At 41.7% G+C, this 12440-nt stretch overlaps 1 protein-coding gene across 1 annotated transcript in view; it reads left to right on the top strand.

The window, feature by feature from the left end:
• Col4a4 (collagen type IV alpha 4 chain) overlaps positions 1 to 12440 on the top strand; it is a 114086-nt gene that overhangs the window by 88299 nt on the left and 13347 nt on the right. The window contains exons 37-42 of the mRNA XM_077790975.1: positions 3917 to 3988; positions 5420 to 5548; positions 5642 to 5755; positions 6936 to 7091; positions 8866 to 8973; positions 9955 to 9963. Of these exons, the coding sequence (XP_077647101.1) occupies positions 3917 to 3988; positions 5420 to 5548; positions 5642 to 5755; positions 6936 to 7091; positions 8866 to 8973; positions 9955 to 9963 (588 nt within the window). The remainder of the gene's footprint in view (positions 1 to 3916; positions 3989 to 5419; positions 5549 to 5641; positions 5756 to 6935; positions 7092 to 8865; positions 8974 to 9954; positions 9964 to 12440) is intronic.

Below are 12440 nucleotides of genomic sequence, written 5' to 3'. Positions count from 1 at the left end.
GACACAGAATGCATTTCATTTCATAGTACACAAACGGAGCACCATTTCTCATTTCTCTGGTGGTACACAAGGTAGAGTCCCACCATTTGTGTCTTCATACATGTACTTGGGGTAATCATGTCCATCTGATTTCACCATCTTTCCTACCTCATGCCCCCTCCCGTCCCCTACAGCCCTTATGGGGTATTCCTTGATTATTTTTGTGTTTATGTCTGTAAAGAAGTTGGTAAAAGAAAGAAAACACTTCCCATTATTAACCACTTCTACCAAATTTCCACTCCTTCCTACTCTCATAATATATACCCAGTGTCACCAAAATGACAAGACTCATGCTACTGTTGTTGATTCTTTTTTACCTTGATTTAGTTTGCATTTATCACACAACTTCAACATGACATGTCACTAAAAGACTAATAGCTGATGAATTGATCCATCACAAATCTTCATGAGAAGTAATCTCTGATTGCATCATAAATCGGTGAGTCTGTTAGAGGAGATAGTGAGGGGGTGACGGAGCAGCTGCAATGGTGCTTCCTGGCCATGTAGTGACACTGTTTCACTGCTGACCGCCCTGGAAACCATCATCTAAACAAAACAAAGCAGTGAAATACATTCCTAAAGGTTAGAACAGCTACAGTGCAAACCCACAGTTGCAGTCGATCACGCTGATATCAAAATGAACCACACTCCGGCAGAAACACTTTGAACTGAGAAACTAAATATTTGAAGTATGTTCTAAATAAGTCAGGGGGACTGATTATCTTGTTTGAACAAACCAGCTGCTGAACTCAAAGTTGTTTGCTCTGCTAGAACAGGCCATATGGATTTGGAGTCCTGCTTGTGTTCAATCAGATTTAAACTTTAACTTAAGCATATGCTAAAAGTGGCTTGATTCCGAGATTTAAATTTTTGAGTACATATTCCCTCTAAAACACCCCATTCTGGGATGGGGTATGAATGTAAAGTTGTCATGATGGAAACCTAAAGAGAATTATTTGTAGACTAACAGCATTATAAAGAGTGTGGATTGGGTATTCTGGCTTGTGGAAAGTAAATGCATTTCACTTTTAAAAAGCACTCTGAAGTGTCCTTTGTCAGGAAAGCAATACTATGTGCCTTGGGGTAGAAATGTCCCTCCTTTTTACAGCTAGATTGTAACCCTCCTGCCCATCCCTGCAGCACTCACCACACCGATGTCATTGCCTGTTTGTTCTGTCATAACAGGTATTATTTCTCTCTTGCTTCCCACCTTCCCATAAGTATGTCATGAGACACATTTGGTTGCTGAAGCTCGGTGCAGTAGGAAACCTTATCTGTGCCCTCAGAAGACATTCCTACATTTGATGAATTTCTTTAATTTTTTTTTTTTTAAAAAAACCTCATTGCAGTATTATTTTTGATAAGAGTATTCAAGTTTCTTCAGTCATTACCCATAGTCATGAAATCCCCTCCTTCCCATCAGCTGGGTGCCTGGGATTGGAGGGTTATGTTAGGCTGTGGAATGTCTGGTAGGACCCTGAGGAAAGTCCCAGGCTAGCAGGGAAACACTGGACACCCTATTAGAAATGTAAACCAGTAGAAGGCTCCTGGGGTGCCGACTTTTCAGGCTTGAGAACAAAAATATAACCTGAGAATGGGAATCCAGTCACAAAGAGGGGGCTGGCTAGGACAGATGGGTGGCCAACTGTGCTAGAGCGGAGATGAGATTTACTGGCTAGAGGAAGAGCACCCTGTATAGTGAGTGCAGTTCAATGCAGCCTTAAATGATGGCTGTTAAGCAGAAGGACAGGAAGATCAGAGAGGTGAATAAAAATTCCTCATTACCCAGGAATGTGCTTTGTTAGCCTAATTGCCTCTCATCTGCACTGTATATATTTTATGCATGAACAACTTTCTGATTTAGAGATGGGATTGATAAAAAGCTTTCAGTCAAAAGGAAAAATTACCCTTAAAACCCTACCCAGATGTAGCTGCATTCAATTTAGAAAGATAACATTAGGTCAGATAAGGGTCGGCCAGTTCAACAATGGCAAGGGGCTGGGCTGTGACAACTCGGGATCTGGATGTGTTGATGTGACAATGGAGAGTTGGCAGAGGCTGGGACATTCCACCCTTAGCCAAGTCCCCCAAGCCATCAATCTCAGTGGCAAAAGCTGGAGATCAAAACACATGGAAATAGCAAAGTAGTCTCAAAAAATTTACTATCATTTCAGATAGATTGCAATAAATATCCAGATTTGGCGGATGAAGAAGGTCATTGTGTTCTTTTGGTGCAAACTTGAAATTTTGGCTCATAAAACAGGAAAGAGGATTGGAAAATAAACTAAGCCAGAGCTGGTTAAAAATGGTTAGGAATAAGAGATCCAGGGAAAATAAAGATGCATTCCCATTTTTTCAGTGCAAGAGAATATAACTCACTTGAAGCCATCTAACGTTGAGATCTTAAAAAGAGAAAAACAACTGTCTGTTTCAAGTACTGGGATAAATAGAAAGGAGGGGCTAACTCTGCCACTCTCAGAAGTCCTCAGAGGGAGGGCCTGCTTTAATGGACAGATAATCATCAGCACTCAACTTATGTACGTATAAATGGATTCCTCCAGGATCTCCAAATCATACGTATCCTATAAATGTATCAAAGAAAGAAGTGACAAGCAAATAGAAAGTCTAGGCCACCTTTTAAAAAATATGGTTACTCTCACCTGTTCAATCCCTTGACCTCCTTGGTCCACATTTTCTCATTAATGCAGTCATTCAACAAACACTTATGAACACCTACTGTGTGCCAGAAAATATACTAAGTGTGGGGGCAGAAAGACTAACAGGACCTGGCCTTACACCTTGATTGACCCTTAGGTGGGGAGACAGTCCTCCAGCACTGCACAGGTGTAGTTGATCAGGTTACCCCATGTAGGTTCACAGGTGGAGGCGACGGTGCTTACTGTATGCTCAGTTATATAAACTGAGGGGTGTTATTGTCCCAAATTTGAGAGATGGGTCCCTATACTAAGTGAATGGCTGGTTCTATGTGGAGTTGCTTGGTATTGGGTGAGAAAGAACAGGATGGGGAGAAAATGGATGGAAGCTCCACCAATGGAATAGGCAGGTGACCAGATGTGGCCAGGCCCTGAGAAGCCTGTCTTCCCAGTCATCAGTGGGGTAAGACATGAGGGATGGCATTCGGCGGGGCTCAGCCCTGGGGAAGTGCTCTGTGGTGCTGGTCACTTGCCCTTCCTCTCACTTTTCTTCTCCATCCTTTCTGCCCTTTCTTCTTCCTCTTCCAACTGTATGCTGGGCAATTAGGAAACTTGCATTTGAAAAGATACCCATCTGGGGGAGGTCAAACACACTCAAACTGTGTTAGTGGAAAATCTTAAGGAAACTGTGTCCACTGGAAGCGCTCAGTGATGGCCGAAGTGAAGCTTGGCTGGTAGATTCTGCTGTGAGGACTGTACGGATGCCCGACAGAAGGTTCTCTGGGATAACATCTAATTACAGAGCCTGGAGATTTTGATGATCATCATGAAATAAATTTGGTTGTTGTAAAAAGGAGTCAGAATGGTTTTGAAAGAACTGGTTGCAAAAAAAAAAAAAAAAAAAAAAGCTACAGACAAATCTGATTACTTTCTACATCAAGAGCCAGTAATTCTGGACTGCAGCTGATCATGATATGGTTATAACTCGACAGGGTGCCTTACAAACCAAGGAAACATGTTAAGCTGTTGTGCTACAAACCTGCAAATGAATGTGTTGAGTAACCATCGCCCGGAGGAGTCCCACCCTGATAATGACCTCCAGAGTGTGAGATGTCCACCTTGCTCTATTGCATGCCCTCTGTCGGGCAGTGTTGGGGCAGTGACTAAGGTTGGTATTAGGGGCTGCTCTTGCCTTCCGTACTCAGGGCTGGTGTGTTTTTCAGGTCCTTTGGGGTCTCCTGGCCTGGACGGCTTGCATGGTCTGAAGGGTCAGAAAGGAAGCAAAGGTGCCTCAGGTAAGATTAAGAAGCCATCTTCAGGAAACCGAGCTTCTGTGGGTGGCCTGGAGATTAGGTGGAACCCTCCTGGGTAGTTTCTCACTCCACAAGATTTAGGAGTAAAACTGAAAATCTGTCATAGCTGAGAGAGACACAGTATGAGAGCTATTTCTAGTGCTGAGGATGACATATAAAAGGACATTTAAGAAAATCTACTTAAGAAAGGAGGTTAGTAATGCCTTGAGTTGGTCTTATTTTGTCTCTCCACTAAAAATAACTGCCTACGTGGGGCCGATTGCAAAGTACTGTGAATAACAAACAAAGTCTGGGCTTTTAAAAAAAATTATATAATTTTAACTACAGCAGTGTCTCATACAGCCATGTGGATCTAATTAGCACTTTTAACATTCCTTTACTGCCATGACTAAAACAAAGAATCAAACAAACAAAAAACATTACCTGAACTATTTGCTGTTATTTTGGATATCACAGAGAGGCTGATCTTAAACAGGTGTGTTTTAGATTGTTCCTCTCATATCATACACATTGGTTGTGTCAGTTTGTCAGAAAAGAAGTATAATTGAAACTGTAACTCAGCATGTAGATTTGAGAGACTATGGGGAAAGGTGACTTGTGCTGCTAGGTGTTTTGGAGAGAAAACACCTCTATTAATTGTGAACATTGAAAAGTAGTTTAAGGGCATGGTTGTGGCTCAATGGTAGAGCACTTACCTAGCATGTGTGAGGCACTGGATTTGATTCTCCGCATTGCATATAAATAAATAAAATAAAGGTTCACCAACAACTAAAAATATACTTAAAAACAGAGAAGAAAAAGTAATTTATGCCACTTGGGGTTCATTTAGTGGCTCTTCCAAATAGCCTGATTAGATCTGTGTCTTTCCAGGAAAACTGTGATATGCTCCCTTCTCACTGAGAAGCTCTATACTACCATAGTTCTCATTAGATGTCACCTTCCACTCAACCTTCAAAGAAGTTTATCCATATTTATTTATTTATTTATTTTAGTTGTCAATGGCTCTTTATTTTATTTATTTATATGTGGTGCTGAGAATTGAACCCAGTGCCTCACACATGCTAAGCAAGCACTCTACCACTGAGATAAAACCCCAGCCCCATAATTATTTATTATTGCACCTCATTTGGTTTTGCTTTGTCCTTTGTAAAGGTTGGAAGGTTAGTATTTTCACTCACCTATTCTTTTTTTTTTTTTAATCTGAGAAATAACCATAAAAGAAATCAAATTTGTGGTTGACCAGTGTGTTGGGTCATTAGAGAAAATGATGATCCAGGTCACCATTTAGAAGTACCCTTGCAGCCAGAGGTTGGTCTCTGCAGAACCAGCCACTTTGGGGAAGTGGTTCCTTGTCAAGTACCATAACAAGGACAAGTAAGATCAGGACATACTCATGCTGTTTTCCCTATTAAGGTTTACATGAAATGGGCCCACCCGGTCCAGTGGGACTCCCTGGGTTGAAAGGGGAGACAGGAGACCCTGGAAGCCCAGGAATTTCTCCTCCTGGCCTTTTTGGTGAAAAAGGTCCCCCAGGTCCTCCAGGTAAGAAGCAGCATGTTTTGGTCCCTTTTTAAGTCATTAATTCTAAACCTTTCAAATACAATAAGGCTAATGTGTAAACATGTGCTTACGCAGGGAGACCCGGACCACCTGGTCCAGCAGGCGTTCCAGGAAGACCTCCTAAGGGTGACATTCCTGACCCAGGTCCACCTGGAGATCAGGGACCTCCTGGCTCTGATGGTGCAAGAGGTATGACACCAACATGGTGAAGGATGGGAATTCTCCCTTCATTAGAGGCAACCAGCTCAGCAGGGCTCTAGGATGAGAGAGTGGCAGAGCAGAAGCACCTAGGCAGTCAGATCAGTTGGGACCTAGTTGGGTGGGATTGTGGGTATTGGACTTATTCAGGCCCAGAATGTAGTCCCTTCACTCTTCTGTGTCAGTCCTATCAGGCACCTCTGCCCAGGCACAAACTGATGCAGAGTAAGCATTTCTCATTACTAGCATGATGCTGCCCATGAGTCTTCAGAAGTGCCCAGTAGGAGGGAAATACATGCTCCTTGTTGGTTTCTACCACCTGTCCCCTGGCCCAGAGTGGCAGGACCCCGGCCTCTTGTACACCCAGAAATGTTTCCTTATGGGCATCTAACAGTGCATATTGTTCCTCTCACCATTTAATAGAGATGAGCTCGGGCAGTGTAAGCCTTTGGAAGTTATTATTAACTGACAAAGTTGGTTGGCTCAGTCTCATGGCTTGCCCAGTGCTGACGGCCACATTCTCCCTGCTAGAGCTATTCTACACACAGATCCACCATCTTGGAATCTTTAGGATTTAGTGAAGGTGGAACTGTGTGCTGATAAAAGTAAAAGCAAGAAAAACTGCTAAGAAATATAGAAACAAAGTGGAGAAAGAATTTGGGTTGATTTTTTTCCTATTTTCAGACATTAATTTTCAAATAGGATTATAATTTGAATATTCCTTTTGTATCAATTGATGTGATATTTTGTCAAAAGCCTATCTATTCACCTGTCTGCCAGCCTATCCATCCATCCATCCATCCATCCATCCATCCATCCATCCACCTACTCACCCATTCTTTCATCCATCCATCCATCCATCCATTCAATTAAAGTAGTGAGATAATAATACAAAGTCCATAAAATGATATTTCCAAAAGGAATGGCCTTGAAAGGGAAGAAGATTTTGCTTAGATTCATTTTGTCTGACAGTTACTAACCCATTATCTACACTATTTCTCAGCTTGGGTTCCAAGAGACACAATCTGCATTTCATTTCTGACAAAATATTGACTCTCTTATTCTTCTAACCCCCTATATCCCTTGCTTGCAAATCATTAGATTACTTTTCTTAAGTTTTCAGGTAGCCACCTTAGTCTTTGAAACATTTTTGCCTTCTTCCTGTGGTCAGGAGCACCTGGGCCTCCAGGGCCTCCTGGGAGTGTTGACTGCCTGAGAGGGGAACCAGGTGACTGTGGTCTGCCGGGGCCACCGGGGCCACCAGGTCCCCCAGGCCCTCCAGGGTGCCAGGGTGTTCCAGGATGTGATGGAAAAGATGGCCAAAAAGGTATGAATACAAGCTGTTCCTTAAGTGGTATGTGAAGGGTATCCATCTCTTACTCTTGAGGGTCTGGGGTATCATCCTTCCATGGTGTCATTCCTATTTCTTGTGGAAACAGGAAGTATATTTAAAAAATGACCTTACTTCCCCCCAAAGTCTCCAAGTTTGGGTACAATTTGAACATGTAAAAATAAAAAAATACAAGTTTCTCTTTAGTCACTCCTAGACCATAACCAAGCAATGGGAATAGAATGTAAGTCACATGCATAATTTAAAGTATTTATAATCATGAATTCAGTATGAAATTATCAATGAGATAACACAGCTGAATGTGCAAACCTAGTTATTTTCTGCATGAAGCTGCTATTCCTGCCTTTGAAGTCTGTTGTGTATTTTACACATTTAGCACAACCCAGTTTAGACTGGCCATTTTTCAAATGCTCAGCAGACAGCACTTATATGTGCTTTTATGAAAATTTCAGAGAACTACTAAGTTCATAGAACTTTTTTGGTTGAAAAAGGACCACTAATGATTACACATTTTAACTCCTTTATTGCATAAATAATGAAGCCTTGTATCAGAAGAGCATCTACTCATGTTGGCCAAGGGACCCAATAGTTGCACCTTGCCTTATTTCTGACACAAATGTGAAGCATGGCAAAGATTAGGGCAGAGGGGAGATCAAAACCACCATGAGGGTAGTGCAAATGGCACCTGTGAAATTGTGCAGTACACATCTATACAGCAACCCTCTTCATCTGTATTGGCAATAAAATCAATTTCAGACGATGTGGCTCTTATCTGCAAGTATGTGGGTTTCCAATTATTGGACATCAGAATTGGACAGACATGTTCTAATCATGCAGAAGAAAGAGGAGGGGGGCTGGCTGACACTCTTCTTCCACAGCTATTTCTCTGCAGAATGAATCTCCACCTGGACATAAACTCTAGGCCCAGGGAAACAGCAGGCCACGTAAATCATGGTGACCAGCCCAAGGATCTGCAGGGAATTAGGAGTATTGGTGGAAGCAGCAAGTGTGCTTCTTCACTTCCTTCCCAGAGGGCAGGGGGCAGACAGAGCTCTATTGTGGAGAAGACCAGGGACTCCTTCGGTTTACCTTTAACCACGTGTGCAGTGGGAAATATTCCGTTTCATCAGCATGTATTAGACACCACAGGAATGCAGCTGTCATAGATTTAAACAGCCCACTCTCATTCAGTGCTGTTTCCCAATGGAGGACGGACATTCACACCTCCATAATCAGGCTCAGTGCTCTGAACCAGGAGCCCAGAGGGAACTGCTGGGCTTTGGCTGGGATTCCAAAGAGGGCCTCTAGGAGGAGATGGGGCCTGGCCTGAAATCTAAGAAACAAGAGGACTTGCTGGAAGGGGAAGAATTGAGCGGTTGGAGGTTCCAGGATTAAGAAAGTGTCAAGAGGGAGATAGGACCCCCAGCTGGGGGCACCTGGCTCCGCAACATCAAACCTCTTTCCTTTTTTTCCCCGGGGTTCAATCATCGGACCGACACCAGGTAAAGTTCAGGGTCACAGGCTTCTCATTCTCCTTCAGTTTCATCTTGGTCCTGGACATGTCCTCCTTCATCCTTCTCAGTGACCACTGTGTTCCCTTTAGACAGGCAGCTCTTGGCTGTCCTATGGACAGACTTGAGGCTGATCTCTACTCTGGGACCCTTTCTTGGAGTGGGTGTCTAAAGTCAATCAAATGTCATTGTCTTCATATTGCTTCATTCCAGCGCCCTCATTTTTACATTTATTTTAGGACCAATGGGGTTTCCAGGGCCTCCAGGGCCACCTGGTCTTCTGGGGCCACCTGGAGAGAAGGGTTTACCTGGACCTCCAGGTAGAAAAGGGCCCACAGGTCCTCCAGGTAAGCTTCTCATGCATGGCCATCCCTTGAGCAACCTAAACTGTACTGACAGTCATCACTCAGAAAGTAGTTAACTATTCTGAAATGAAGCCCTTCTGATATAAAAAATATGCTATTCTCAGGCTGTATCATGAAGACTCATGTTTGATAGACTAATCTTTTTAATCAAAATAAGTGAGTTCAAAAATTAAGAGATGCTGTTATATACACTATTTCTAAGCAAACAGATGCTCCTTCTCACAAAAGGCAAAGATGGATTTGATTACTGTTTGTTGGTATTGTATATTCACTACCTTTCCATGAATTTCCATGGGTTTCACCCGGTGTTCTATTTAACTACTTTCTATAAAGTGCATTAGTTCCTTTGAAAGTTAAAGGCTATTTAATTTAACTCTATAGAGTGAAACAGATGTGTGCCTGTGAAGCTGGCAGGAGTAATGTCTTTCAAGAGTCTGGGTCAAGATCAAGCAACGTAGTGGTAACTCATAATATTCTTCAGTCTCCGAAAAAGGCACTCTAGAGAACAGATAATGGGCATCTTAGTACAAAGATGGTGAACTTGCACTTGGTTTATTTTTATATTCCCTTTCTGTGCATAGCCTATGAAATTTGGCAAATTAGTACAGAATTTTCAAAAGGTTTTTAAATGGAGAGAATTCCTATCCACATTAATTCAGGGCACACTTGCCGTAAGAAATCAACCAGAATTTTATATTTCTCCAGAGAGTTGCATTTCAAGTCTTTCTAGAGATGAAAACTCCATTAGTACAGAATCATAGCTACTCCTGTCAGTCACATTGATGTGGACATTTTCATGTAAATAAGGTGCTGTCACTCTGCTTGTCATTGATGCTGTCCCAAATTATTATTTATGTTCTCAAACAATCTTTGTCATTTTTGTCCTAATTCACAAATTTAAAATCTCTTTCCACCATGTGAAAATCTTCTTGCGGCCTCGTTTTGGGCTTCGAATCCCTCCAGGTCCCAGAGGTAAGCACGGCTGTGCAATTGATCATTTCTCCTCAGTCTGCTTTCTCTGTAATTTTGCTGTCTTTGTGAAATATGCCGATCCATTGTTATGGAGTGGTGCTGTAACTCTGTCAGGGTCCAATGCTTTGCTTCCCTGTTGCAGACGTAGTGACCTCGTATTAGAGCATCCTAATGTCTCTAGCCCTGTGGTGGCCAAGGCATGTCACATGTTTTGTTTTCCACGGGGCACCAAGTTTGAGTGCTCCCACCCTCAGATTCCAAAGCACGTGCTCATGTAAGTTCCTTTTCTGGATTTTACAATATAAATGTACAGAACATCCCTAAAATAAGTAGTGTGGACATTATTAAAAGATAGGTCCTTGCCAGCCAATGTACTGTGACAAGGCTTTCCTGTCATACCCTGGAGTCTCTTTTCAAGAACCACACTTCTTTGTGTTACAAAGAAAGTATTCACTTATGACATAAAAACAAAGTGTATTTGTGTATAAGAGAGTCTGGCACTTTCAAAGAGAATACAAAGTGTTCCTCAAAAGAAAAAAAGAAAAAAATCGTGAATGTTTGCATTTACTATTTCCAGGCATCTGTTATAAACCCTAATGAAAATCTCCCTGAATACAGATGCTATATATTATTTTTAGGGTCCTTAGAAGAGACACCTTGGTCCCTTTCTTTCAGCATTTGGTTTATTAAAAAGTAAAAAGCAAAGTAAAATAATATTTAAATCTTGCTATTTTAAATACTGATATTTAAAAATTATAGCCATACATTTAATGGGTTTTCATTCCAGTTCTCTCTGTGGTGATTGTATGTAGAAATTCATTAGAAGATAACATCAAAATTCTAAATCTAAAATACCAGCCAAGTCTCCATCCCCCAACCACCCATGAAAGGCCCAAGATGATTCAGGGAAAATCAGACATGTTCCCATGCATCTTCCCCAAATCACTCATAGTGGAAAAGCCAAATTTTACATTAAACTAGACAGATTGTGAAAATATATCTTTCCCTGTGTTGCCTGTGGCTTCATAACCATAATTTATAAAGGGTTACATTCCAAAGAGTCTGTAGAGTTCAAGTGCAATTTATACAGTACATTAAGAATTGTGCAGACCAGAGCTTGTGATGGTGGCCACATTGTGCTAGAATTTTCTTGTATCTTTTTCAGCTATTATTAAAATTATGATGCACATTTGGATGAATTTTAAGAAACTATAGCTAATTAACTGGTGTGTTATTAAGCGTTCATTTCTTAGAATTCATCACACAGATATTAAGAGTTCTTGAAGCTGTATGACATGTGGTTGACTCTTCAACTTGTTAGTGGTGTGATCATAAGTCATTCACCAAGTTTTCTTACCTATGACGTTCTAATAACAGTAGCACCACATGTTGCTATTGAGGGAATCTAGCAGGGAAGTGCTTAGTGCAGGCCTGGTGCCTGAGAGTGTTCCGTAGGTGTTGGCTGCCATTTATTGCTCAATGTTATTTCTTGTCCCTTGTGGGATGTTTGCAAGGCAAGTGAATGAAGTTTTAGGAGAAAAAAAAATGTCTTGAAGTTGTAAGTGTAACCAAGAATTTTAAAACATCAGCTCTTTAGTGTGATGCTTCTCAAGGTAAGAGTCCCAGGTCAACAACATCATTCACCTCACCTGGGAAGATGTTAGAAATGCAGATGCCAGACCCCACCTCAGACCTCCACTCAGAAACTTTGGTGAACAAATTTGCCAGATGACTCTGAGGTGCTGAAGTCAGAACTAAGCTTCATAATAGTGCTTCTCAGGCCTGGCTGACACTGGAGTCACCTGGGGTGGTTAAAAACATACAAATGCCAGGTTTCACCCTAGAACACCAGGGCAATAAGTCTAGATTAAGGGTCTTTTGAAAAGCGCTCCATCTGGGTTTTTTTGTGCAGCCAAATTAAGGACATTGTGAAGGTTACATCCTGGCTTCAGAATATTTTTAGAGTTCTCCCAGCTTATTCCAAAATTCTTTCAAGGTTGAAAGTCACCGTGTTAGAGCCCTAAGCAATCCTGAAATTTAGTAAGAGACACTAGGAAAATCTACTTGACTACTAATACAGTAATGAATTAAGGACACACTAAACTGAACTTTAGGGATCCACAAGTCCCTCTTGGAATGCCATCTGTGATTAGCACCCCAGTTTTTTTTTAAATCACCCAGAGATTAGAAATCCTATAAAGATCATCAAATTATCATTGTCTCAGCCAACTGTGCTCCTGCTTCCTCCGATGTCCCATTCACCAGTTATAACAAGTTAGTAACTTATGCCACAAACACTTTTCTGGAAGTTTTCTGTGAGTCCCTGCAGTGAACAAGACAAGCTCCTGCCTTCACGGAATGGGCACCAGACTGTTGGAGGTTCTTGTTGACATTTCAGGGTAGTGTCAGAAGCCTCTCCTTAGCTGGAGAGTGCAGAAGGATCTTGTTCATCAACATTGAACCCGTCACACAGCAGG

Source organism: Urocitellus parryii, chromosome 1 (genome assembly GCF_045843805.1).
Source record: "Urocitellus parryii isolate mUroPar1 chromosome 1, mUroPar1.hap1, whole genome shotgun sequence".
NCBI classification, from domain to species: Eukaryota; Metazoa; Chordata; class Mammalia; order Rodentia; family Sciuridae; genus Urocitellus; species Urocitellus parryii.
This window is presented reverse-complemented; position numbering and strand designations above follow the sequence as displayed.